The 26,622-nt window shown below is 56.1% G+C and overlaps 1 protein-coding gene across 1 annotated transcript in view; it reads left to right on the forward strand.

Moving 5' to 3' along the window:
* The first annotated feature begins 4,629 nt into the window (after nucleotides 1-4,629).
* Nucleotides 4,630-26,622, forward strand: part of KIF19 (kinesin family member 19) — a 30,158-nt gene continuing 8,165 nt past the window's right edge. The window contains exons 1-9 of the mRNA XM_026456781.2: nucleotides 4,630-4,806; nucleotides 6,822-6,902; nucleotides 20,037-20,147; nucleotides 20,791-20,878; nucleotides 21,187-21,323; nucleotides 22,369-22,494; nucleotides 22,905-23,099; nucleotides 24,521-24,667; nucleotides 25,913-26,035. Coding sequence (XP_026312566.1) covers nucleotides 4,768-4,806; nucleotides 6,822-6,902; nucleotides 20,037-20,147; nucleotides 20,791-20,878; nucleotides 21,187-21,323; nucleotides 22,369-22,494; nucleotides 22,905-23,099; nucleotides 24,521-24,667; nucleotides 25,913-26,035 — 1,047 coding nt within the window. The 5' untranslated portion in view covers nucleotides 4,630-4,767. The remainder of the gene's footprint in view (nucleotides 4,807-6,821; nucleotides 6,903-20,036; nucleotides 20,148-20,790; nucleotides 20,879-21,186; nucleotides 21,324-22,368; nucleotides 22,495-22,904; nucleotides 23,100-24,520; nucleotides 24,668-25,912; nucleotides 26,036-26,622) is intronic.

Consider the following 26,622-nt stretch of genomic DNA (forward strand, 5'->3'; position numbering starts at 1 on the left):
CTGCACTACAGCCTGAGTGACAAAGCAAGACAGAGGACACAGAGAGGAAGAGTGGGGGGGAGAGAGAGAGAGACCTAATCCAGTGGGATTCAGGCTGTCACCCCTGTATTTGTCAGGACTCCTGGTCACATGTTTCAGAGACCCACGCTAGCTAAAGCCAAGAAAGAATATTTACTGGCTCAAGAAACTTGGAAGACCAGGGCTAACAGCTTCAGGTGTGGCTGCATCCAGCAACTCAGATGTTATCATTTGGTATCTCTCTGCACAGCTTCTTTCTTTGCCTCAGTTTTATGCACTTCTGCTTTAGTGAAGCTGCTTTCACTGGATAAGGGGTGGAATTAGATATGACCCCCCCCCCCCCCCCCCTCTTAGTCATCTCAGCCAGTAATCCCAAAGGCAGGAGAGAGCTCCTCCCTCCCAGTATAACAAAATTCCAGGGAAAGGCTCTGATTGGCCTAATGTGGGTCATAGCCCATCCCCTTGAACCAATCATTATGACCACGGCCAAGCCTGGGTTGCATGCCTTCTGCCATGGCTGGGAGTGGAACAGGATGCTGTGATGGGCTCCACCAGAATGACAAGGACTAGAGAAGAAGCAGTTCCCCCAAGGAAAGGGGAAGTGACACGTAAATTGAGCTTGGAAGAAGGAGTTAGCCAGATAGATAAGTGGAAACAGACTTCCAGGACAGAGCAGCAGGAACAAAGCCCAGGGAGGAGAGAAAAGCTGCTCATGCAGAGGACTACATGTGGTTGAGCATGGCCAGAGCAAGAGTGGTAGAAGTGGATGAGCCAAGAAGAAGCAGGGAAGGCTGCAACTACAGGCTAAAGGGCCACCCCAAACAGAAAGCAATGGGACACCATGGCAGGCAGGATTTCAGGTAAGGTCACGACACCCATCTGTCCTACAGCAGTGAGGGAATGGAGCCAAACTGGAGGCAAAGAAACCAGGGCAAGAGACCAGGCAGTGTGCATGGTAATCCAGTTGAGAAACTGTGAAGTCCCAGGCTGCAGGCAGCAGTGATGGGAGTGGAGAGGAGGGACAGGAACGGGTTCCAGGGCAGGACCAGGATGCAGAGCACATGGACTGAGCATACACCAAGTGCCTAGGTCTCTGCCCGAGCAAGGCTTACTTTGATTCCTGCTCTGTAAGGGCATAATGAGAGTTCCGTGGACTAGGAGAGGAGGGGTCTGATATAGAGGATGAAGAGAAATTTGACAGAAGTAAGCTGGAAAGGGTATACCAGGTTGGAGGACTGGCATGAGCAAAGGTCCCAGTGTAGGCCCTGGCTCTAGTATGTATTTGGAATAATAAGCAAGCAGTGAAGGTGAGGGGAAGGCCAAGCCCACAGAGCAGAATGAGTTTAAATGAAGCCGGGCAGGAGGCTGAAAAGAAGGTTGTGGAGAGTAGGGTGTCTGCCTTTACTTCTGTGTTAGAGAACACAGGATGTCTCTGCCTGTCAGATCTCTTCCCCTTTCAAAAGTGGGGCTGGGGCCAGGCACAGTGGCTCACACCTGTAATCCCAGCACTTTCGAAGGCCGAGGTGGGTGGATCACCTGAGGTCAGGAGTTCGAGACCATTGTGGCCAACATGGCGAAACCTCGTCTCTACTGAAAATGCAAAAATGAGTCGGGCACGGTGGTGGGCACCTGTAATCCCAGCTACTCAGGAGGCTGAGGCAGGAGAATCGCTTGAATCCGGGAGGCGGAGGTTACAGTGCACCAAGATTGCGTTACTGCACCCCAGCCTGAGTGAGAGCCAGACTCCGTCTCAAAAAAACAAAAAATACAAACACAAACAAACAAAAAAAAAACGGTGGGGCCAGGGTACAGCAAGAGGCCATGACATTGTCCAGGTGAAAGGGGGTAAAAACTGGAGCCCAGGGCTTGGCAAGAGACGATGAAGAGAAGAAACATTTGCAGATGTAGAACCTTCAGGAGTTGAATGTAGAAGATGAGAAAAAAGAGGCAGTAACAAGTGCCTTAAAGGGGTGGGTACAAAGGGGATAGTGGTTTAATTGACGAAACCCAGAAGTCAAGCAGAGGACACTGTTTGAGAACATAGCTGACTGTGATGAGTCTTTATGTAAGATGGGTGGGGATTTGTTGCTTAGAAGCTTCTTATTTATTTATTTATTCTTGAGGTGGAGTCTCACTCTGACACCCAGACTGGAGTACAATGGCACAATCTCAGCTCACCGCAACCTCTGTCACCGGGGCTCAAGTGATTCTCCTGCCTTGGCTTCCCAAGTAGGTGGGATTACAGGTGCCTGCCACCACGCCTGGCTAATTTTTGTATTTTTAGTAGAGATGGGGTTTGACCATTTGGACAGGCTGGTCTTGAACTCCTGTGATCTGCCCACCTTGGCCTCCCAAACTGCTGGGATTACAGGCATGAGCCACTGCACCCAGTCAAGAAGCTTATTTTTTTACCCATCAATTGCTATAGGCCCAGCGCGGTGGCTCACATTTGTAATCCCAGCACTTTGGGAGGCTGAGGCAGGAGGATCGCTTGAGCTCAGGAGTTCAAGACCCCGCCTCTACAACAATTTAGAAAAAAAAAAATGAGCCAGGCATGATGGCATGCACCTGTCGTCCCAGCTACTGTGAAGGCTGAGTTAGGAGAATCGCTTGAGCCCAGGAGGTTAAGGCTACAGTGAGCTGTGACTGCACCACTGCACTCCAGCCTGGGCTACAGAGTGAGACCTTGTCTTGAGGGTTGGGAAGGCAGAAGATAAAAAAGAGAGAGAGAGAGAAAGATCTTGTCAAACACACACACACACACACACACACACACACAAAACCACCCACAAAACCAAAAATCAAAACCAAAAATCACAATGGGCCATTCTGGATGGGATTGATGCATGTGGAGGAATAGAAAAGAAAAAGGAAAATAGCGATAGCTCAATTGACCAGGGGCCTCTTTGGCTGATCCAAATAGGTTCTTTTCAGGAGTCCAAAATGCAAGCACAACACACCCCTAAAACTTACCTGATTCTCTTTTGAGAGCTGAGATTGGAGGATTGCTTGAGTCCAGGAGTTCAAAATCAGCCTGGACAGCACAGTGAGATCCCTGTCTCTACAAAATATAAAAAGTTAGCCAGGCAAGGTGGTGTGCACCTGTAGTCTCAACTACTTGTGAGGCTGAGGCAGGAGGATCACTTGAGCCTGAGGGATCGAGGCTGCAGTGAGCCGTCCATGACTGAGCCATCCGTGATCGTGCCATTGTGCCTCTGCACTCCAGCCTGGGTGACAGAGTGAACCACTGTCTTAAAAACACAAAAGCAAAAAACCCGACCCTCTTCTTGTCACAGCATGTCCATTTGCAAACTGTCCGGCCTGAGGGGCAGCCTAGGCCAAAGAACAGGACAAAATCTGGGATCCTCTGCAGGAAAGTTTGGTTTCCACCAAGCTTTACCTGGTTTATCTATTTATTAAAGCCAAGGCTGACGACTGCTTCTTGCTGCTGTTTATTAATAACCATTCCCAACACAGGCTCCTCAGGGGCAGCCGGGGAAGCCAGTCCCAGGGCACAGGCTGGCATCACCCTCTGCCTCTGAGGGGCCCCAGGCAGTCTGAGGCAGCCCTGGGGACACGAGTGCTTCCTTTCCCAGCCCCTTCCCTGGAAAGTGAACCCCATCGTGGCTTCCTCTCCCAGTCTTGGGGCTGCCGGCCTCAGCTTCGGTGGCGGCAGAGGACACAGAGGATGGACATCAGAATCGGGAGGTGCTCCAACATCCTCCAGGAAACGGAGGCCCCAGGGAGGCAGGAAAAATCAGCTCCAGGTGGCTGGGCGAGTTGGAGGCAGAGCTGGGACACAAATCCTGTTTTCCCAGGGCCTCCTGAGGACAGGGACCCTTACCCTGTGTTCCCTGGGAGTGCAACCGTTGTTATTGTCGCCAAGAATGGAGGCGGTAGCGTCAGACCTAGACTTTCTTGCACAGTATTGTGGCTCTTCCAGCAGCAGGCAGGGAGCCAGCAGGGCACACGGACCCAGTCATCGTGACCTAGATTCTGGGTTCAGGGGTAGAGACTTGTTTGCTAGTGGGGTGCACTGAGTCAGGCTCTTCTGTAGCACGCCCTAGGTAATAGAGGTGCTCGCTCCATACCACTGGGCGGTGGCCTGAGCACAGGGACAACTTTTTACCACCTATGCCAATGCGCAGTGGGTGCAGACATCCACACCAGAGGCACCTGTGGCGATGCACGCGGCGCGCATGGAAACCTGAGGCTGCCAGCCGCCGCCCTGGAGACCCCAGAGACAGGCAGACGGGCGGGCGGCAGATGCGTGTGCCCCAAGGGGCAGCGTGGCAGGCGGGGCGCGCCCTAAAGGGCAGTGGCACGGGGTCGCGCCACGAGCCGAGGGGCGCTGGCGGGCGCGCAGGAGTTAGCGAACCGACGCAGAGGCGCCAGGCGGACGCACGGACACACCGGGGGCCGTAGGGCCGCACAGCCGGGCGCACATCGTCGAGCAGCGGCGCAGGCTCGGGGGCCTCCCGGGCGGAGGCGGCCAACTCTCGCCCTCAGCGCGGGGAGGGGCGGGCGCCGGGGGCGGGGCGGCGCCGTCCGGGCCCTCCCCCCGCCCCGCCTCCGGTCAGCGTCCTTGGCCGCTGGCGCGTTGTTGGTTTCGGGTTGTCAGGCAGCGGGCGAGGCTGCGGGCAGCGAGCAGCGGGCGGCGAGCAGCGGGCGGACGCGACCCGGCGGCGGTGGGGGTGCGGCTGGGCCATGCCTGGTGGCGCGGCCTGAGCCCCTCCATCTGCTGCAAGCATGAAGGACAGCGGGGACTCCAAGGACCAGCAACTTATGGTGAGACCCTTTCAGACCCTCCTCCCCGCCCCGCTCCGTGGTCTACTTCAGTCGGCCTCCAGCAGACAGAGAGTCCTGTCCCCTCGCCGCCACCCCACTGAGAGGGTAGGCAACGGCTAGGGCCGGGACTCTTCAGAGCAACTTTCCCCAAGTCCTGCCGGGCCGGTTGGGTGTCAAGAAGGCACTGTGGCCTTTTTAGACTTTCCTGAGCTTGAAAATTACCCCAACTTCAACCCCACCCCCACCTTTCCACCCTCCCATTGGGGGATCCCGCCCCCAAAGCGTGTGCAGATGAATCTCTGCTCTCTCATTCAGAAGCGCCAGGCGCAGGGAGGGCTTGACCTAACTGCCCCCAGAAGGAAGGTGGGGGGTTCCGGGTTAAGCAGAGGCTACCCTAGCCCTGGTGAGGTCAGGAGTTTAAACGAATCTGGGCATCACCAGTAGGAAGACAAGGGCCCCTGGTATCAGGATGGGGCCCGGAGTGCCTGGTTCTTGGGCTGCAACACAGATGTAGCACTTTCAGAGAAGTGCTAGATGCAGCTACGATGGCCCCACAGAGCCCGGTGGCCTGGGACAGATGGGGAGGTGAGAGTGGGGGCTGTGGAGGGGAAGGTCGAATTCCTGATCATCAGTGGTGCCCAGGCCAGAGCAACAAGGGGGATGATTCAGTGACCTTGAGGCCACCACTGACTGTGGGTGGGTAGGTGTCTCTCTCAGCAAGCCCCTTCCTCATCCCCGAATTTTTGAGATCTGGAGAAGGGCCCTCGTCACCAGAAGGTGGACAGTAAGGTAACTGGAGGATAATGTTGTCCCCAGAGTCCCCTATCTCTCAAGTGTGGGCTTGCTTCTCCAAAGAGGAGCCTCGGCTCCAGCCCCCAAGCAAGCCCTGGGCTCTAGGACATCCTCTCTGGCTGTTTAGAATGTGTCTCTTTGAAAATGGTTGGCCTTGGCGTGTGTTGTGTGTCCCTGGGAGCAGGGACCAAGGGTTTTCCCCTCCTGCCAGTGGGATTTGGCTGAAGAGGCCAATAAAGATGACCCCGTCAGGCAGTGTAGGTCCCTCTGAAAGTGACTTTTTTTTTTTTTTTGAGACAGAGTTTCACTTTCTCACCCAGGCTGGAGTGAAGTGGTGCGATCTCAGCTCACTGCAACCTCCGCCCCCCGGGTTCAAGTGATTCTCCTGCCTCAGCCTCCTGAGCAGCTGGGATAACGGGCATGCACCACCATGCCCAGCTAATTTTCGTATTTTTAGTAAAGACTGGGTTTTGCCATGTTGGCCAGGCTGGTCTTGAACTCCTGACCTCAGGATCTGTCCGCCTCGGCCTCCCAAAGTGCTGGGATTACAGGCATGAACCATCACGCCAGGCCTGAAGGAGTCTTCACTCAGCCAGAGGGCCGTTCATTCTACACCCACACCTAGCAACTGTTTCCCTTTGATCAGCAGAACACATGTTCCCACTCTACCCAGTTCTTTAGGGAGCTTCATGCACAGGATGAGACCCATTTCGCACTGGCTGGAGGATAGACAGAGGTGGGGGCTCTAGGTGACACTCTCCTCGGCGTAGGAATGTGGTCACAGGCTGTTAGGATGATGGGGGATGTTCCCTGCTCCATCGCACCTACCAGGCCTCATCCCAGAGCCGTGCCTGCACCTACCCCTGCAGCACATCATTCACAGAAACACAGACAGGCTGCTCCAGTGCCGGTGCCCCAAGTTCAAGCCCATGGGAGCTACGAGTGTTTTATTTGGGCATGAGGCTGAGGCAGGCTGGAGGAGCAGACAGCTCTCTCCCCCGGGGCTCTCCCGGAGGCCAGGGCTCCTGGGGAGACTCATCCACTCAGACACAGTCCAACACTCTGTGGACTTGCTGTCCTCTGACCTAGGCAGAGTTTTCCTTAGGACAAAGGCGGCCTGAGATGGCTGAATGCTAGAGAAGCCAGGGGCTCTTGCCTGGGGTCTCTCTAAGGCCAGCATAGTCCTCTCCCTCTAATCCCAGGGGCTTGGTTTTCCTTCTCAGGTGGCACTTCGGGTCCGGCCCATCAGCGTGGCAGAGCTGGAGGAAGGAGCTACCCTCATCGCCCATAAAGTGGATGAGCAGGTATGCAGGGGCCTGCAGCAGGAGCTACAGTACAGAGGTCTGCTCAGATGGCTCAACTCACCTGGTGAGGGCAGAAAGGTCCCCTGTGGCTTGCAGCACCATCCTTCCTCTACTCACTGAACTCTTGGCTGTGCTATTGATGACACCACCTAGGAAGCTGGGGGCCCTTCTTCCAGGAAGCCTTCCTAGATTGATCCAAGGACAACTGGGAGCTTCCCTAGCCTGGGTGGGCCCTGATCCTTTACCATTCATATGCCCATTGCTTGACTTTCCCACCCTAATATGCCTATTACCCACAGAGCACATATATGGTTGAGAGCTAAAACTCGCCTCTAGGGTGTTCACATGTGGCAAAATCCTTGGCTGTCTGTTTGCAGTCTTTGTCCTCATGTCACCAGGATGAGGAAGGCGGGCACACAAGGCAATAAGTGTTTATCAAGTACCAGCAGCATGCTGGCTACTGTGCTAGAAACTGGGAAACTGTGGTGAACAGAAAAGACCCTGTTCTGTCTCCATTACCTTAAGTCTAGTGTGGAGAGATGAGGCATTCATCAAAGAATTGCATCACAAACAAACATGAGTTTGCAGCTAACAAGGGCTGCAAAGAAATGCTTAGTGGCATGAGAGTAGGTAAGAGGGGATAACACGTAAACCTGGAGGTCAGGGAGGGCTTCCTTAAGAAACTGTGCTTGACACTTTGGGAGGCCGAGGAGGCTGGATCACAAGGTCAGGAGATCAAGACCATCCTGACCAACATGGTGAAACCCAGTCCCTACTAAAAATACAAAAAATTAGCTGGGCGTGGTGGCACGTGCCTGTAGTCCCAGCTACTCGGGAAGCTGAGGCAGGATAATCGCTTAAACTCAGGAGGTGGAGGTTGCAGTGAGCTGATATCACGTCATTGCACTCCAACCTGGGCGACAGAGTGGGACTCTGTCTCAAAAAAAAAAAAAGAAAAAGAAAGAGAAACTGTGCTTGAGCTGAAAACATAAAGGGTGAAGAAGAGGTCATTAGTAGTGTGCATGAACGGAGAAATGTTGACCTGAGGGGCTTGCATGTGCAAAGGGCCTGTGGTGAGAGGGACTGGGATGCAATTGGGTAGCTGAGAAAAGGCCAGTGTGGCTCAAGGAGGAGGGAAAGGGGCAAGAGGTGTAAATGGGCTGGGCCAAACCACATACCCTGTAGACCATGGCCAGGATGTTTGTTTGGGTAGGCAGTTGAGGACTCGTGCTGGGATGCACACAGGCACAGTGGTGGGGGCAACAGGGGCGGGCTTGGTGCCCAGGTAGGAGCATCGTGGTGGTAGGCTGTGTTAATGGCTCAGAGAAGTTGGGTGGCACGGCACAATGCAGAGAAAGGCACGCGGGAGCACCTGAGGCGCCTGGGCTCAGGTCCCACGGGCTGGACTCATGAAGCCCCGTGCCCAGGATAAGCAAACGAGAGGCGGATGGCACACTTCCAATGCCTGCTTGCCTCTGGGCTCCCAAGGGTGAGGGGCTCACTCAAGCCTCTTTCTTCAGCAGTGATGGTGGAACTGTGGGCACAGCAGAGCCATGGGTAGCGCGTCCTCATTTCTTTTCCCATATTCCTTCTTGGAAAAGGGTGGGCTTCCTCAAAGACCTTGGGGAAAGCAGGGGATGACTGGGAAGACCCTGTCTAAATGGGTCGGGCTCAGCTGGAGCAGAATGAATGCACATAAACAGTAGTTTGAGGAGTTCTGCCGTTTGCCAGCTGTGCAGACTTGGGGGGGGCGGGGGGGGGTCGCGGGTTGCTTCCAGGAGCTTCAGTTGCCTCATGTGTAAGTGGAGATAGATGTCATGATGCTTTCTTTAGAGGGTCTTTGTAGGCTAATGTATGCAGTTGCTTACCCAGTGCTTGGCACGTAGGACGTTTCATAGATGTCATTTATCAACATCTGTTAGAGACTGAAATTCCCCAGGGCTGCTGGATTGGCCCAGGAGAGGAGCCATAGAGTTCAGGAAGAGAAACCTCCTTCCAGGCAAAGCCGCTCTGTTTGTCCAACTTGTCCTGAAGACATCAGGTCCTTGGGGTTGGGACAATGCTGACTCTTTCTGCTACTCCTGGCTCCTAGCCTGCGTGGGGGCTGATAAATATTAACTGGTGCTGATGGAAACGCTCCCTGTCAAGGGGACAGCCCATTGTGTGCCCACACATGGCAAACACTGGTTCCTTTCTATCCCTGTGTGTGGAGCGGGAGGGGCTCCCTCTCTGGATCTGGCGTAATCCAGCCAAGATACGCCTCCACCTCCGAGAAGGCCTCCGAGCTAGGCGGTTCTAACAGGGCTGCTCCTTTGTCAGCTGGAGGTGCAGAGAGTCTTGTCTGGGTTGATACTGAGGAGGGCTCTCCATGCAAACTTCCTGTGGGCTTCTGGCCCTAAGCTCCTTCTGTCCCCAGTGGGTTCAAAGATTGGCTTGCACCAGGGACCCAGCCCAGCCCTTCTAATGGAGGACTGCACTTTAGGAGCAGTCGTAACTACCAGGCTGGGACCCTCCTAATAACAAATGGACATGGACCCCCCTTACCCTTGACCCCGACCTGACCAGTCCCCCCACCTCCCAACCTTCATCCGACTCCAGTGGCTCTGTAGCTCGCCCACAGCCCTGGCCCACAGGGAGGCTCGGGGGTCCAGTCCTCATCAGCTTCACTGATGGGGCCAGCTGGCCAGTGGAAGCTCTGTCATTCCTCCTAAGGCCTGGAGGCCCCAAGGGCAAGTGGGTGTATTTGGGAGCTGAGCCAGGACATGTGTATCCTGAGTGGGGAGAGGTAGACTGGGGATGCAGGAACCCACTGGGCTGGGCCACCATGAGGGGTCCTAGGACAGCCTGCTTTAGTCTAGGCATTGTTGTTCTTCTGGGGACACTTCAAATGAGGGAGATTGTGGCAATGAGGCTTGGCAGAAGGGGACATTCCCACAGACGGAGGGTCCCCTGGAATAGGAGCCCAGGGTGCTTGGATTCTGGGGAAGCTGGAGTTCGGGTTTGGATTTTTTTTTTTTTTTTTCTTTTTTCTTGAGATGGAGTCTCACTCTGTCACCTAGGCTGGAGTGCAGTGGTATGATCTTGGCTCACTGCAACCTCTGCCTCCCAGGTTCAAGCAATTCTCCTGCCTCAGCCTCCCATGTAGCTGGGATTACAGGCGCGTGCCACCATGCCCAGCTATTTTTTCTAATTTTAGTTGAGACGGGGTTTCACTATGGTGACCGGGCTGGTCTCGAACTCCTGACCTCAAGTGATCCACCCGCCTCGGCCTCCTAAACTATTGGGATTATAGGCATGCACCACCTCGCCCAGCTGGTTCGGATTTTTAATGGGGATAGTCCAGGTGCCTTGGAAGGCCTGTGATTCCAGGGCCCCATTCAATTCCATTAGTAGTCACAATGCCTGCTTTAGAGGGTCCCTGTGGTTAACGTAGGCACAGTGCATAACACAGTGCCTGGCACATGTCTACATAGGGGTTAATAAATGTGAATGTATCTCAAGGGCTGAAATATGGGATGGTTTCGGGTCCCAGAGGTAAACAAAACCTGGCCCTTGAGCCTTCCTGCTCCCTCTTCCTGTGTCAGAGCGCTCAGGACGGTTTCCAAATGGACACCTCAGTGTGTGTGTGTGTGTGTGTGTGTGTGTGTGTGTGTGTGTGTTCCTGGAAGTATGGTAGGAGCTCCATGTCTTAGTAGCTCCTGGGGTGAGATCAGACCCTAATGCGTAAACACAGGAAGTGGGGAAGCACCAGGTGGGCCTGGTTTAATTTACCTCTGGGGCCCGAGAGGCGCCAGGGACAACCTGAGAGGCTGGTGGGGCCCCAGCATTCCAGGGGGGGGAAAAAACTACAGACCAAACAGCCAGCTCCTCCGGCCCCCATCCCTCCCAAAGCCTGCAGCCCGTGGGCCCTCCTCCCAGCTCTCCCAGGCTGTGTTTGTCTGCAGGATTTAAGTCAACTGACCATGTGTATAATCCCATCATTAGCATTTATCTGCTGGAAGTCCAACTGCCATCCCCCTCCACTCCCGAGGTGCTGTGGAGCCAGGTAAGGGCTCCCACCAGACCCAACGGTGGGGCCTCGGCCAGGAGGGCAGAGTGAGAGTGGGAAGGGAAAGAGGAGTGAAGGCAGAAGGGCCACCGGGGGACATCGGGCCAGACGGTGCGACTCCTGGGATGGAAAGGAGAAATGGAGGCAAGAGGAGCCCTGGGCTCCCGAGAACGGGGCTACACAGCCCGGGACCGGGAACCAGAGCACCCAGGCTTTCTCAGCCCTGCCATGTCGTCCTGGCCGCATACTGGTGGGCAGCTTGAAACTCTCCCTGGGCCTCTGCTTCCTCATCAGAAGACAGGAGAACAGGAAACCTGCCCCACCCACCCTGAGAGCTGTCGAGAGGATTAAAGGAGATAATATAAGCGGGGTGCTGCAGCCACGCAACTGGGAGGCTGTTGGGAAAGATAAATAAAGTATAAGGTGACAGATACCAGCCCGAGCCTGGGAGTGCTGTGGGAGCAGCTGTCTTCAGCCCACCTGCCTGCCTGGGGGCAGCGAGGTGGGAAACCCCCTGCACACCGACCATCTGGACGCTTCTTGGCCCTGTTGCCCCAAGAGCTGAGCTGGGGGAGGGGGTTGGGATTCTTTACCTCTCCCCGCTTAGCCACCCCGCTGTGTCCCCAGCCCCTCCCAGCCCCAGGCAGCCACTAAAGTACTGTCCATCTCCATATTGCCCATTCTGGGCATTTAATGTGAATGGAATCATGTAGTATGTGGTCCTAATTTTGTTTTTTTTTTTTTTTTTGATACACAGTCTTGCTCTGTCCCCCAGGCTGGAGTGCAGTGGCACTATCTCGGCTCACTGCAACCTCTGCCTCCCGGGTGCTAGTGAGTCTTCTGTCTCAGCCTCCCAAGTAGCTGGGATTACAGGTGTGTGCCACCATGTCTGGCCAATTTTGTATTTTTAGTAGAGATGGGTTTCATCATGTTGGCCAGGCTGGTCTCAAACTCCTGACTTCAAGTAATCCACCCGCCTTGGCCTCCCAAAGTGCTGGGATTACAGGCGTGAGCCACTGTGCCCGACTGGTCCTAATGTTGAAGTTCAAGTTCATTCACATTATAGCTCCTACCAGAACTTCATTCCCTTTTTTTTTTTTTTCTTTTTTTAAGAGATGGGGGTCTCACTTTGTCACTGCCACCTTGAATTCCTGGGCTCAAAGAATCCTCCCACCTCAGCCTCCTGAGTAGCTGAGACTATAGGCACATGCCACAATGCCCAGTCGATTTTTAATTTTTACTAAAGATGGGGTCTGGCCATCTTGCCCAGGCTGGTCTCAAACCCCTGGGCTCAAGCAATTCTCCTGCCTTGGCCTCCCAAAGTGCTGGGATTGCAGGTGTGAGCCACTGTATCCAGTCACCTGAACTTCACTCCTTTTGCTGAATAACGTCCGAGGTGTGGATTCACTGTGTTTTGTTTATCTTTTCATCAGTTGATGGGCCTGTGGGTTGTTCTCAATCCTCTAGGTTGCAAGGATCCTTCCACTCAGCGTCTGGATGGGTACACGGAAGGGTGCTTGTTAACATGCAGATTTATGGGCCCATTTCCCCCCAGATTCTGACTCTGTGCGTGTGGGAAGTGCCTGAGAATCTGCATTTTATAAGCTCCCTGGGTGACTCTGGGGAAGGTATCTGTAGACCCTTTGAGAGACACAGCCCTAGTATATTCTCGGTTATACATGCTCCCCATCCTAAGCCTCCAGGTCTCAGAATCCTATAACAAGGTGGGGATCTGACCAGGACCACAGTCTCACTCCCTGGCCCAGGCTGGAGTGCAGTGGCGTGATCTCAGCTCACTGCAACCCCTGCCTCCTGGGTTCAAGCGATTCTCATGCCTCAGCCTCCCAAGTAGCTGGGATTCCAGGCGTGGCTGTGTCCTAAGCAGCCAGCTGGGCATAAAGCTAAGCTTTATGAGCTCAGCAGGGTCAACTTTGGCCTTCTCCATCCAGCCTGAAGGCTGACAGGCCCCAGGGACATCCTTCCTGGGATCAACGTTGCCTTAATTGAGGACTCCCAGGATGGTATGTTTACAACTAGAAACATGACCAGCAACAAATTCTCCTTTAAAAACACAATAACAAAAACAAAACAAAAAGCAAAAACCAGAAACAGCCTTAAAAGGGTGCTGTCCACCTAGAATCAGGTTTTGTTATGATTTGTTTTTACCTGTAAGAATGAAGGGGCTGTGGCCTGGCCACTTGGGCTGCAGATAAAGCCAGAGCCAGATTCTCTGCTGAGGCTTCCTGAGTAGGATGGGGGTGTTGATATAATATGATTTCTTCTCTCAAGGCTACAGCCCTGTTGGTCCTCCTGACTTCTAACCGGGAAAAACTTGAGGCCCAGAGAAGCGTTGGAGCTTCCTAAAAGTCACACAGCAATGTCAAACAGAACCTCATTTGTGGCACCCCCTCCCTCAGAGATTTTTGCCATTAGCCTTGGAGGCTGCAGGAGGAATGATCTAAGTCAGTGGTTCTCAACCAGGGCGATTTTGCCCCCAGGAACACTTGGCAGTGTCACAACCAGGGGGAAGGGTGTGACTGGCATCTAGTGGGTAGCGGCCAGGGATGCTGCTCAACATTCTACAATGCACAGAACTGCCCCCACAGCAAAGAATGATCCAGCCCAAAATGTCAACAGTGCCAAGCCTGAGAAAGCCTGGTCCGTGCTCAGCCATTTGAGGGCCAGAAAGAATCCTGTTAAAACTGCAAAGCTGATAAATGCAGCTGCAGCTTAATAGTGTGACATGCTATGTGCAAAGTATTTCTCACCTAGGAGATGCTTGGGATGAGCCTGGTACCCTGATGGGGACGCAGCTTATGGATGAGACCTCCTCTCCCTGGCCTGAGGCCCCCACTTCCCTACAGGATCTTGAGTTTCCAGGCTCAAAGACTCCGACACCATCTGGAACTCTGGAAAGGTCAAAATCTACATTGAACTAAGAGCAGGGCTGGGAGAGGAGGCCATGGAGGTGGAGTCTCAAGCCAGCGCCTCTGCTGAGTTGGAAGCCTGGAGCTGCAGCGGCAGATGGGCTTGGAGGGGCAGAGCTCTGGCATGAAGCTGCCCGCCTCCCATGTGAGCAAAGTTCCCATTGAAACCTCCCAGAGACAGGTGCCCAGTGTGCAGCCAGCATGAGAATGCATTCCCCGGGAGAGATGCCCACGCTCAGCCCACCTGCTTCAGGCTGGGGGAGGGGCTGGCCGAAGCCCCACCTGGGGTGTGTCAACCCTCAGCTCCCTATGGCAGGTGGGCCTGCCTTGGATGTCGTATTAGTTTGCAAGCTGCTGTAGCAAAGTGCCACACACTGGGTGGCTTCAACAACAGCCACCTACTGTCTCACAGTTCTGGAGGCGGAAGTCCACAGCCCGTACGGCAGCAGGGAATGGTTTTCTCCAGGCCTCTCTCCTTGGCTTTATATTTATTTATTTATTTATTTATTTATGGAACACAGTCTCACTCCCTGGCCCAGGCTGGAGTGCAGTGGCGTGATCTCAGCTCACTGCAACCCCTGCCTCCTGGGTTCAAGCGATTCTCATGCCTCAGCCTCCCAAGTAGCTGGGACTACAGGCGCCCGCCACCACGCCCAGCTAATTCTTGTACTTTTAGTAGAGATGGGATTTTGTCATGTTGGCCAGGCTGCTCTTGAACTCCTGACCTCAGGTGATCCACGCACCTCGGCGTCCCAGAGTTATGGGATTATAGGCGTAAGCCACCGTGCCTGGCTCCCCTTGGCTTTAGATGAGCATCTTCTCCCTGTGTCTCTTCCTAGTGGCTTCCCTCTATGCAGATCTATGCCCAAATTTCCCCTTTTTATAACGACGCTCGTCATAGTGGATAAAGGGCCCACCCTGCTCCAATATGACCTCATCCTTCCTCAACTGATTACACGTGCAACAACCCCATTTCCAAATAAGGTCACATTCTAAGGCACTGGGCATTAGGATTTCACAACATGAAATCTGGGGGGGGGGGGAGGGGCACAGTTCCACCTGTGACAAGCGGGTGTTCCCCCCCAGCCAGGCAACTGTTTGTCCACTCGTGCACTTGGAGAGGCATGGTGGGCAGGCTGGGTTCTGAGACCCACAGCTCTGAATCTGCCCAGCTCTGCACTTGGCAGTACGGCTTTAGGTAATTTACTTAACCCAACCGATTCCTCATCTCCAGGCAAGCAATAATAAGAGTGTCCTCTCTTTTTTTATTTGTTTATTTTTGTTTATTTGAGACAGAGTCTCGCTCTGTCACCCAGGCTGGAGTGCGGTGGCGTAATTTTGGCTCACTGCAACCTCTGCATCTCAGGTTTAAGTGATCTCCTGCCTCAGCCTCCCAAGTAGCTGGGACTATAGGAGCGTGCCACCATGCCCGGCTAATTTTTGTATTTTTAGTAGAGATGGGGTTTTGCCATGTTGGCCAGGCTGGTCTCGAACTCCTGACCTCAAGTGTTACACCCACTTCAGCCTCCCAAAGTTCTGGGATTACAGGCATGAGCCACCGCGCCTGGCAAAAGTGCCCACTCTTAAGCTGTCAGGGAAAAAACACGCCAAGCCATTGGCACCGTGCCTGGCACAATCACCACTCCCCATAAATGGCAGCTTTATTCAGCACACGTCCCTTGGACATCTGCTGTGTGCCAACCAGGGGAGTCTTTAGAGGGAGGCTCAGAGGATGTAGAGGAGCCTCCCTGAGTAGAGACTGCGTGTGCTCATGGGGGTGGGGGGTGCCTGGGTGGGTGGGTGAGGTACTCGTGTGCTGGCCTCTGTGGATGCACACATCAGTTCTCAGGTCTGTGCAGTGAATATCCCTGGCGTGGAGGATGGAAGGTGAAGCTGCAGCCCTTTCTTCCCAACCCTGTGTTTCTCACAAGAAACCCCAGTGATCTGAGCGGAGAACCAGTGCCATAGCCTGCCCATCGCTTCTTTGCCTTGCTCATGTAATTGTCCAAAATTTTCTCTCCATTCCACATCTCTCATTCTTTAGGACTCAATGCTAGTGCCACCTCTTCCAGGAAGTCTTCCTCTAGGGGTGGGATTAGGTGCCTCCCTGTACTCCCGCACTTTCCTGGTTATTGAAATGATCCTTGAGTGTCGGAAGGCAGGAAACATGGGCTCACTTTGCACTCTGTCCCTGGAACCTTGCTCAGCAAGTGTGTTGACCTGGCCTGAACACCCCGTGCTGGTCTCCCGGGCAGCTCAGAGCACCTGTCCCCACCCCTCCCCAGCTCAGCTCCAGCTCACCTGGTGGAGGGGCACAAGGGCTCCACTGTGTGCTAGAGGGGACAGGAATAGGGTGATGCTCTTGAGGGTGGGGCGGGGGTTGGAGCCCAGACAGATGGAACCCAGACAAAGCCCTCTTTAAGCGGGGATCGTGGCAGCTGTGCTGACTGTACTACAGGAGCCTGGTTAGCTAAAGGAACCAAATGCCCAGGACACCGTGAACTTGGCAGTGTCTGGAGGTTGTCTGAAGGTCACGGGTGGGATGGGCATTGGTGCATGCCGCTCACCCTCCCTAGCACTGAAGGCCCCTCTCCCAGGGGGTGCTCCTCAGGCCACTGGTCCTGCCTGTGTCCACAGGACCACTGGCCTTGAGATAAGAGTGGGAGCAGCTGGCTGGGTTCTGGTTGCGTCCCACAGGAACCTGTACTGGGGAACTCGGAGCCAGGTTTTACCTTCAGTCGGGTCTGACACTAGAGCAGGGCTCGTGCTGCTAGCTTTGGGGCCTGGGACAGGGTCCAGATCCTGCAAGAGGCTCACTGTGACCACCTAGCTTTTGGCCAGCTGGCAGGGAGCCTGAGTGAGTGGCCTCATTCTTTTCCCCGCACAAAGCCCCCCGGTCCATCCTATCTAGAGCTCTCTCCTGTAGCTGGCTGACCTGGAATCCCATCTGATTGGGAAAGACTTCCACATGAGGCTGCCAGGGTCCGGCCTCCTGGAAAGCCGCCTCCCTCTCCCCTCCTCCACTGAGAATCCCAGAAGGGGCCTTGCCGGATACCTGACGGTGATAGGTTAGTTTCGATGCAATGAGCACAGGTGTGAACCTACCCTAGGAGTCCAGGTGGTGAAGGAAGGGGGTTTGACCCAGGGCACACGTAGAATGCTGCAGGAGTCTGGTGGGAGCCCCAGGGCTGTCATCCTCCTGGGACCGGGCATCCTAAATCTGTGAGCTCGATCTGGGTGGACCCAGAGGGACCTACGAGGACCTCCTGGATCCACGGAGCCCGGCTGTGCTCACAGCTCTGCTGCCTGCTGCCCCCTCACCACCTCTCCTCACCCCGGAGCGGCCACCCCTCATGCCTTGTCTGTTCCCAAGCCCTTTTTGGGACTGTCACCAGCCCTGGCTCCCCTGCTGACCCAGGAAGAGAGCATAGCCCCTGTCTCTGCTTCCATGGGGCACCCCTATGACAGCACACCCTCCTCAGTGCCCTGCCCGCTGTTAGGACTCAGTTTACCTCCTTCGACAGTATCTTATTCCCGGTTGAATTCGGTCAGGCTAACGCGCACTGTGGGTGTTGGGGCTTCCTGGAATTACAGGGACTACTGAGGACAGGGTGGGAACTCCCCTACCTACCCCACCCCACAAGGCCCCCCTGGGAGCAGGGGTGGACGTGTGTGCGTGAGAGGTGGTTTAGGAGGGTAGGCGGAGTGCCAGCCAGGACCCAGACTGCCAGGTCCCAGTCCTGGCCCCGCGATTTCCTAGCAACATGACTTTGTGCCTCAACTTCCCCGTCTGAGAATCATCATCGTGATGACTCAAGGTGAAGGGTTCAGTTACGATGATGATGGTGATTCTGTGCTGGGAGGAAGGGGCTGGGAATGAAGGCTGCCCATGCCCTACCTCCCTCGCCCCCTTCCCTCCCACTGAAGGACGGGACCCATGAGACACCCTTGTTGGCTGAGGCTGCCGTCATGCACTCCGTTCAGCACCCATGGCCCCAGGGAGTGTCCTCCCTTCTCATGAAGAGCACAGTGGTGGCTCGTTTTCCCCTGGCTGGCACAAGCCAGGACCCCAGGGAGCCCAGGCATCCCCAGGCACAGAGCAGCATTTAGAGGCTCCAGCTGCTTCTCAGGGGGCACCTCCATGGTGCAGTGGTTGGGGGTGGTGCATGAGAAGGAAAGGGACTATGGTCCAAAGGGACCTCAGGCAGGTGCAGGGCCCGTGGAATCCCAATGACCTTCTCCATGGGGAGGGTGGGGTTGTGGTCCTCGACTTGATGGCAGAGTCATGGGTGCGGGCAGCAGGTGGCCACCCTCAGTCTCCACCCCTGCCCTCTTAACAGCCCCTTGAACAACGACTGTTGAGCTCTCGGCACATGCCCGGCCCTGTGCCCAAGCACGTTACACGTTGTTCCAGAGTCTTCCCAGCCCTGCAGGTGGATCACGCTGCTGTCCCATCTGACAGAGGAGGAGATGGAGGCTCAGGCAGGTTACACCCAGGCCCGACCGCCAATAAGAGGTCACAAGGGCCTCAGCGCCTGCCCTGATTCTCCTCTGCTGCCCCTGCTCCCGTCATCCTAAATCCTCCAAACTCAAGCCCTCCCATGTGTCTTTGAATGTCTTCCGTTATTTCCACGAGTCTGGCATTGACTCTGTCCCCACCCCTACCCTAGACTAGGGCCCCCAGCAAGGATGCAGCGTCCTTCCTCTGCATCTCTGCACAGAGCTCGGGACAAGGCTCAGCACACACCAAGGGCACAGGGGCAGAGGCGGGGTCAGAGTTGAAAATGGGTCCCTCAGTCACCTTTGGAGGAGGGGAAGAACCCGGCCAGGACCCTTCTGTGTCTCAACACACATACCAGGAGGTGTGCACACCTGCACACACACACACACAGTGCTGCCACTCCTACCCTGCAGGGAGGGGAGCCCCAGCTGGGATTGGCCCACCCATGCCCTGTCCTGGCTGCCAGCCCAAGCCCCTCTGCCTCCCTTCCACTCCCAGCTCAGGCTCAAAGCTGCAAAGGGCCACTGGTGCAGTTCCCTCACCCCTCTCAGTTGCGAGCAGAGCTCCCCAAGCCCAGCGTGCTGACCTCACCCCTCACCCAGCTGCCTGCGACTCTTTGCCCTGCCCCAGGGTCTGCCCTGGAGGGGTGAGGCGGGGCAGGCAGGGCTGTAGCGAGGTGGATAGGAGTCAGTGGACTTTGAACTCAGAGCCTGGTTGGCACCCTGGGTCTCCCCTTGCTGATGTGTGACGACCTAGGGGGTGGGACTCCTTTGGACCCTGATTTCCTCATCTGTAAGGTGGGAGTCATCGCTGGCCTTAGCCTGGGGTCATGGCTGGAGTTGAAAGAGACTGTGTGAGGCCAGGCATGGTGGCTCATGCCTATGATCCCAGCACTTTGGAAGGCCGAGGCAGGTGGATCACTTGAGGTCAGGAGTTTGAGACCAGCCTGGCCAACATGGAGAAACCCCATCTCTACTAAAAATACAGGTGGCATGGGCCTGTAGTCCCAGGTACTTGGGAGGCTGTGGCAGGAGAATCGCGGAACCCAGGAGGTGGAGGTGGCAGTGAGCCGAGATCACGCCACTGCACTCCAGCCTAGACAACGAGCGAGACTCCGTCTTAAAAATAAGTACATAAATAAAAGACACTGCATGCGTGGGTACTTGCAACAGGTCCTGACACAAAATGAACCCTGACAGACGCTCTCCATTCTGCTGTTGCTCCTCTTTGACAGAGGCCGCATGGGGGTGGTGTTGCAGTGAGGGGCAGGCCCCCAGGGTAGCCTGGGCATCACCTGTGTGTGCTCTGCTCCCCTGGGGCTGCACCGGCCTTGCAGGGGTAATTGCTTGTTGTCAGGAAGGTGTCCCTTTTGGGCATCCAAGGCCAGCTGATGGCGAGCCTGACCCGACACGGGAAAGCTGAAGAGGACAGGTTTGGGTTGTGGCTCTGAGACCCACCTCCAGTGGGACCTGGGACCTGGACTCCGGCCTCTGGCCCCTCTCATCCCTTGCCCACGTCCTGGGCTAGGGTCAGAGCCCAGACGGGCTTTGTTACCTCTGATAGACAAAGGGGTTAACTTTGTTAATCCCTGAGGGTTGACCTCATGGGGACCCGGGGATCCCAGGTGACCATAGGCCTCCCTCCGGGGACCTTTGCAGATGGTGGTTCTCATGGACCCAATGGAGGATCCCGACGACATCCTGCGGGCACATCGCTCCCGGGAGAAGTCCTACCTGTTCGACGTGGCCTTTGACTTCACTGCCACCCAGGTGAGGGAGGGCCTGGGCTGGAGACATGCAGGAGCCCCTCCCCACCCTTAGCCCCACTCAGGAGGGGCCCTCCAGGGTCCCTGCCTTTGAACCTCAGCCTCCACTCCACCTGCTCACCCTCTGTTCCTTGAGCCCTCCCCATTCAGGAAGGTTCTCATGCACACAAGGCCCACACACCTGGCCTCTTGCACGGACGCACTGGTGTTGGCACTCAGACACCACCCTACACGGGACACCTCGCTTGGCTCCTACCGAGCCGGAAAAGGAGCTTGAAGGCCATCTGGTGCGAGGACAGGGACAGAGGGTGGGTTCGGCGAAGCTGACACCCTCCTCGGGGACCCCCATCTTGCCCATCTGCGGGATGCTTCCAGGAACAGATGTGATGCATCCTCAGGGCTGGGGGCCAGGAGGCGGCTGTGCAGGGAGGCGTCTCAGGTGTCCTGGGCTCTCTTTCAGCCTGGCGTCCTCCACCGTGAGTGTAAACAGAGACATTCCCTCCCCCACCCCACCCCCCACCCCCACTCACCTCGGGGCTGGGGCTCCAGGGACAGAAACCTCTCCTATCAGAGGTCAGGACGAGCCAGTGGGTGCCTGTGCTGTGGCCCGCCTGTGTCCCGGCCCCGACAGGCTTCCTTCCTCACAGGAGATGGTGTATCAGGCCACCACCAAGAGCCTCATCGAAGGCGTCATCTCAGGCTACAATGCCACCGTCTTTGCCTATGGCCCCACAGGTGAGGGGAACGCCCAGACTGTGTGGGCGAGGACTGCAATGCTCCTGTAATCCCCGTCACCCTCCAACTAGTCCGACCCCAGCTGGGGCAGGAATCAAGGATGTGGTCGCTCCACATCTCACCCAGGGCCCTCCAGCCCTAGAAGCCCCATCCCGAGCCAGGGGCATCATCCTCCCGGCTCCCCACCACCTCCCTGGCCGTCTGCGAGGGCCCAGCCTTGAGGACAAACCCCGGTTTCCAGGAGTGCCTGCCCAGCAAGGCCTCCCTCCTACTCCACCCTGGTCACCCTCCACCTTGCTCTGCCCCAGGCTGTGGGAAGACCTACACCATGCTGGGCACAGACCAGGAGCCCGGCATTTACGTTCGGACCCTCAATGACCTCTTCCGTGCCATCGAGGAGACCAGCAACGACATGGAGTATGCGGTCTCCATGTGCTACCTGGAGGTGAGTCCCCCAGCCTAGGCTCATCTGGGGCTGGCCCACCTCCCTGGGGCTGGTCACTAGGCAGCTTCCCAGGGCGCTCATCACTGCTGCCTTCCACATGTCTATTGTGAGCTCCACTTTACAAACACTGCAGGCTCATCAGAGAGGTTAGGCAACTAGATCAATGTCACACAGTAAGCGAGGGGGCGGGGATTCAAACTCCGGACCCTGCAGCTTCTGCCCTGTGCCACGCTCACCACCTCACCATCCTCACGGGCCCATTCCTTAGAGCAGACCCTGTCTGCCCCGCCAGGCTGCCTCCAGCGACTCTGTCTGTGTGGGTACAGTGAAAACTGAACATACACATACAGGCTGGAACCTGTGGGCCTTTGCCACCCAGCCACAGCCTCCTGGTGCCCACCCTGTGGGAGTACTATCACCAGACAGTGATGGGGTATCAGGGGCTGGGGAAACACAGAGTCCAGAAGAGGTGGGAGGCTGGACTTCGTATGGCTCCTCCGGGAGCTGATAATCTCCTGGGTGACATCATAAGGAGGCAGTGAGGCAGAGCACCAGCAGCTGCTGGCCAACAAGGTGTGGATTCAGCCAGCAAGACTCGCTTTATGGGGTGGGGGTGCCCCCAGAAAGAGCACAGGGGTTGCCTAGCAATGAACAGGGCTCCTCACCGGGTGGGGGAAGGGGTTTCTGGTCATTGGGCAGGTCCCCATGCAGCTAGGTCAATGTCACACAGTAAGTGAGGGGGTGGGGATTCACTCAGGGCGCTGCCCGGTGCCCACCCTGTCTGGAAAGGAGTGATCCTTGGTTTTGAAGCCTCCTGTAACCATGGCTCCAGCAGCCCGATGTTTCCTGTGGATGCTGAAGCCCTTGACCCCGTAGGAAAGAAAGGGCCTTTCCTCCTAGTCAGGGCTCTTCTGAGAGGAGCCTGGGCTCAGGAAGTGTGAACTCTTGTCCCTTTCTTGCACAAAAGGAAAGGCGACTCGGCCTTGACCTTGATCTCTTGCCCTTAGACTCCCTTCACCCATCCCTCCCCGAACTGTCCCATCAGATCTACAATGAGATGATCCGGGACCTGCTGAACCCCTCCCTGGGCTACCTGGAGCTGCGGGAGGACTCCAAGGGGGTGATCCAGGTGGCCGGCATCACCGAAGTCTCCACCATCAATGCCAAAGAGGTGAGTTGTGTATGGCCAGCCAGGAGCCACTGAGAGGAAGCTCACCGCCTGAGGGGCAGGAGGGGCAGGGACTGAAGCCAGGGAGCTGCTGCCCACTCAGTTGAGGCTGGGACAGACAGGCAGAACCCTGAGTGGCAGCAAGGAGGGGACTCACACTTGCCCCAATGCCCCCACCACACTGACCCTGGGAGGGTAACCAGGCAACACTGCCTCTCCATTTACCCAGAGACCCTGTCCTCCAGAGAGCCGAGCTCACCCCAGGCCTCTCGGCGCACGGAGCCCAGCCCATTCCAGCCTGCCCTTTCCCAACCGCTCAGAAGTAGGACCCTCCCTGCCAGCCCCCTCGGGCTCCTCTGTGCTGGAGCATCTCCAGCAGTCGCTAAGAGCTGCCTCTCTTCCCTCCCACCCAGATCATGCAGCTGCTGATGAAGGGGAACCGACAGAGGACCCAGGAGCCCACGGCCGCCAACCAGACATCCTCCCGCTCCCACGCGGTGCTGCAGGTGGCCGTGCGCCAGCGCAGCCGGGTCAAGAACATCTTGCAGGAGGTGCGGCAGGGCCGCCTGTTCATGATCGACCTGGCTGGCTCGGAGCGTGCCTCCCAGGTGAGGCTGGGACCTGGGCTGGGCAGAGGAGGGAGGGCTGACCCAGGGAGGAGCGGAGGGCAGGGACGGTGACTCCCATGCGAGGCCAGCACCACAGGTACAGGGGAGAAAGGTTGGGAGGTGGGGACAGGGACGCTGGCATCTTAGCTTCCTAGGAGTTGGAGCGGGGAGGATGTCACAATGAGGTGGCGGGGATGAGTGGAGACCCCTGGGTTAAGGAAGTGAGGAACGTCCCAGAAGAGCAGGGTGGGGGGATGGGGTAGGGCATCCCAGGAAGAGCCAAGGGGCTCTTGTGGGAAGGGGAAGGAGGATGGGGGTTTCTCCAGGGAAGGAGACTGGCTGCCCTAGGAGAGAGATCCGGGAAGACAATGAATGGGCCCAAAGGAGTAGTTGGAGGCAAGGAGACACAAGTATCCCCTGACTGGGGGGCACTTGGGACATCCTGGGAGAGGACCCAGCCAGTCACATCACGAAGAGGAGAAGGTCCCCGTCACCCATGTCTGGCAGCATCTTTGTCCCCTCTCATGAAGCTTGGCTTCGTGGCAGCATCCTTGTCCCCTCCCACGAAGCCCTGCTTGCTGGGCTCTGCAGCCTTGGTGGCGGCAGCGCCCCGCTGGTGTAGGTCTGGGCTCCCGTGTGCAGGCAATCTTGGGGGTTTTATGGTCACCTGAGCAATGAGGCTGGGTGATGTCACCATTGCTGGCACTGGAACAAATGAAAGGGGAATGACAGCACCAGAAAGAATGAACAGTCTTTCGTGTTTGAACATGTGGGGTCGGATCTGAACAGGGCAGTTTCAAGAAACTCACCCCTCCCATCCAGTAAAGCCTAGGGGGCTTTCTGGAAGGCATACAGAGGAGAGGCCTGGGAGGAAAGTGCCCTTCAGCCACTGGAGCCAGCTGGTCCTGGCTTCACCAGGCTGGGCAGAGCCACCTCCTACAGGGAGCTGCAGGAAGGGCCTCCTCGGCTTTGACATGCTCCTGCAGGCCCAAGAAAAGGAGAGGAACCTGCCCTCCGCCACCATGCACATTCTGCATGCATGTGCATGTACCTCCCTCCTTGCTCCCTGGAGCACCCACTGGAGTGCCTGTGGCCCTGCTGGCTCCCAACTGAGCTGCCTGGAAAGCAACCTCGCTCCCATCTCCTCCATGGCACTGGGTGTCAGGCTGTGCCACGGCACCCGCCCTGGGGAGAACCGGCCATCTCAGCCCTCCTCAGAAGCTGTCAGCGCATCACTCTTGTTCAGAGGCCTCCGGGTCTCTTAACCTTCTCCGATGCCCTCAATGGCCTTGGTGGGAGGACGGCCACAAGGTCCTTGGGGGTTTATTACCCAGGATCACCAGGTCATCGATGGGGTGGCTGGGGAGAAACCCAGTCCCCAGCCTCATCAGGCCACACTTGTGCCCTTTGCTCGCCCCCAGACACAGAATCGTGGGCAGCGCATGAAGGAGGGGGCCCACATCAACCGCTCACTGCTGGCACTGGGCAACTGCATCAACGCTCTGAGCGACAAGGGTAGCAACAAGTACATCAACTATCGTGACAGCAAGCTCACCCGACTCCTGAAGGTACCAGCCACAGCTGGGCCTGGGCACTGGGCACCGAGGGTGAGGCTGCCAGATTGAACAAATGAAAATACAGGGCACCCAGCTAAATTCCAACTTCAGGATACACAGCAAAATTTATTTTAGTGTAAATACGTCCCATGCAATATTTGGGATATTCTTATACTAAAACAGATTAGTTGTGTATCTGAAATTCAAATTGAACTGGGTATCCCATATTTTATCTGGCAACTCTAACCAAAGGCTGGGCAATGGGAAGGGAGAGGAGCACGTGATACCCCCACCCAGGGCTGTGGGTCAGAGCCGTCTAGATTTGGGGGTGCAGGTGAGCAGTCAGCCTCATGGCCCCACAGGTCTGCTGTTTGGGGGTGGCCTCCTTTGGCAGGGGTGTCCTTGGCCTTAAATTATAGCAGCATCACTGAGCGTCCACTCCTGGCTGGACTCTTGAATTCAGTACTTCACTCTATTAGCTCCTTAGATCTTGTCAACAACTCTATGAGTGTGAGGGATTATATTTGCAGATGAGCAAACGGAGGCACAACGCAGTTAGGTAATGTTCCTAAGGACTCACACTAGTAAGTGCTGGAAGTAGGATCCAGTCAGAGGCCTCCCTGGTCTAATATCAGAGTCACTGCTTACTTAATTAACATTGCCATCAGCTGCCGTCACGACTACACCTAGAAGCCGGGGAGGTGGGGACAATTGCAAAAGGACTGTACCCTTAAAAAGCAAGGAAGACCCGGCGTGGTGGCTCACGCCTGGAATCCCAGCACTTTGGGAGGCCGAGGCAGGTGGATCACCGGAAGTCAGGAGTTCAAGACCAGCCTGGCCACCATGGTGAAACCCCGTCTCTACTAAAAATACCAAAAAAGCCAGGCGTGGTGGCAGGCGCCTATAGTCCCAGCTACTCGGGAGGCTGAGGCACAAGAATTGCTTGGATCTCGGAGGTGGAGGTTGCAGTGAGCCGAGATAGCACTACTGCACTCCAGCCTGGGCGACAGATCACCCTGTCTCAAAAAAAAAAGAACTAAAGAGGTGAAGGAGCTTTTTTAGGTTTACGCAGCTGGTAATTGCTGGAGCAGGGCTTTCTTCCTCCCAAGCCTCACACCATATGACGCTCAGCAGCCGGGTCCCTTGAGTGTAAAGAGAGAGAGAGACTGCACTCGCCAGGGAGGGCATCGTGAACAGCCTGGCAGGAGGAAGGCCTAGGGAGGCAGTTCCCACTGACCACAGCCACCTCCCATCCAGGACTCTCTGGGAGGAAACAGCCGCACAGTGATGATCGCTCACATCAGTCCTGCGAGTAGTGCCTTCGAGGAGTCCCGGAACACCCTGACCTACGCCGGCCGGGCCAAGAACATTAAGACTAGGGTGAGGGCCCCTGGACTGTCCACCAGGACACAGCTTCCTGGGCTGAGATTCGAGCCCCTGGGCTGATCCCTGCCACCCCACCCCACTCTCTGGAACCAGCCACTGCTGCACTGGCCTCATTCCCTAGTTGATTGTCACCTGTACACTTTCCCTGCACCTCCAAACCCTGCTCCTCTGCCTGGAAGCTGAGAGCTCCCAAGGATCCCCGCTTCCTCCAGTCCCAGGACTGTGCTCCCCCTGCCTCACCCCCTCTTCTCTTACCTTCCTCGTCTTCAGATGCTCATTTAGACCTTTGCATTTCCAAAGCATCTCTTCATGACGGTCATCACAGGAGGCAAGCTTCACTGAGCCCTTGCTCTCAGCCCTTTCACATGCTACCTCCTTTGATCCTCAAAAAACAGTGGTGTTATTGCTGTTCCCATGTACAGATTAGGACAGCAAGGTTTAAGGAAGTTAAGTGACTTCCCAGCTGGTCAGTGATGGCGCTGAGGATGGAAACTAGATCTGCCCCATTTCCAAGTCCGTGTCCTTACCTGTCTGTAAGCATGTCAGAACCCTTGCCGTCCACTTAGAAATCCATTTCTGGG

The sequence above is a fragment of the Piliocolobus tephrosceles genome, chromosome 16 (genome assembly GCF_002776525.5).
Source record: "Piliocolobus tephrosceles isolate RC106 chromosome 16, ASM277652v3, whole genome shotgun sequence".
NCBI classification, from domain to species: domain Eukaryota; kingdom Metazoa; phylum Chordata; class Mammalia; order Primates; family Cercopithecidae; genus Piliocolobus; species Piliocolobus tephrosceles.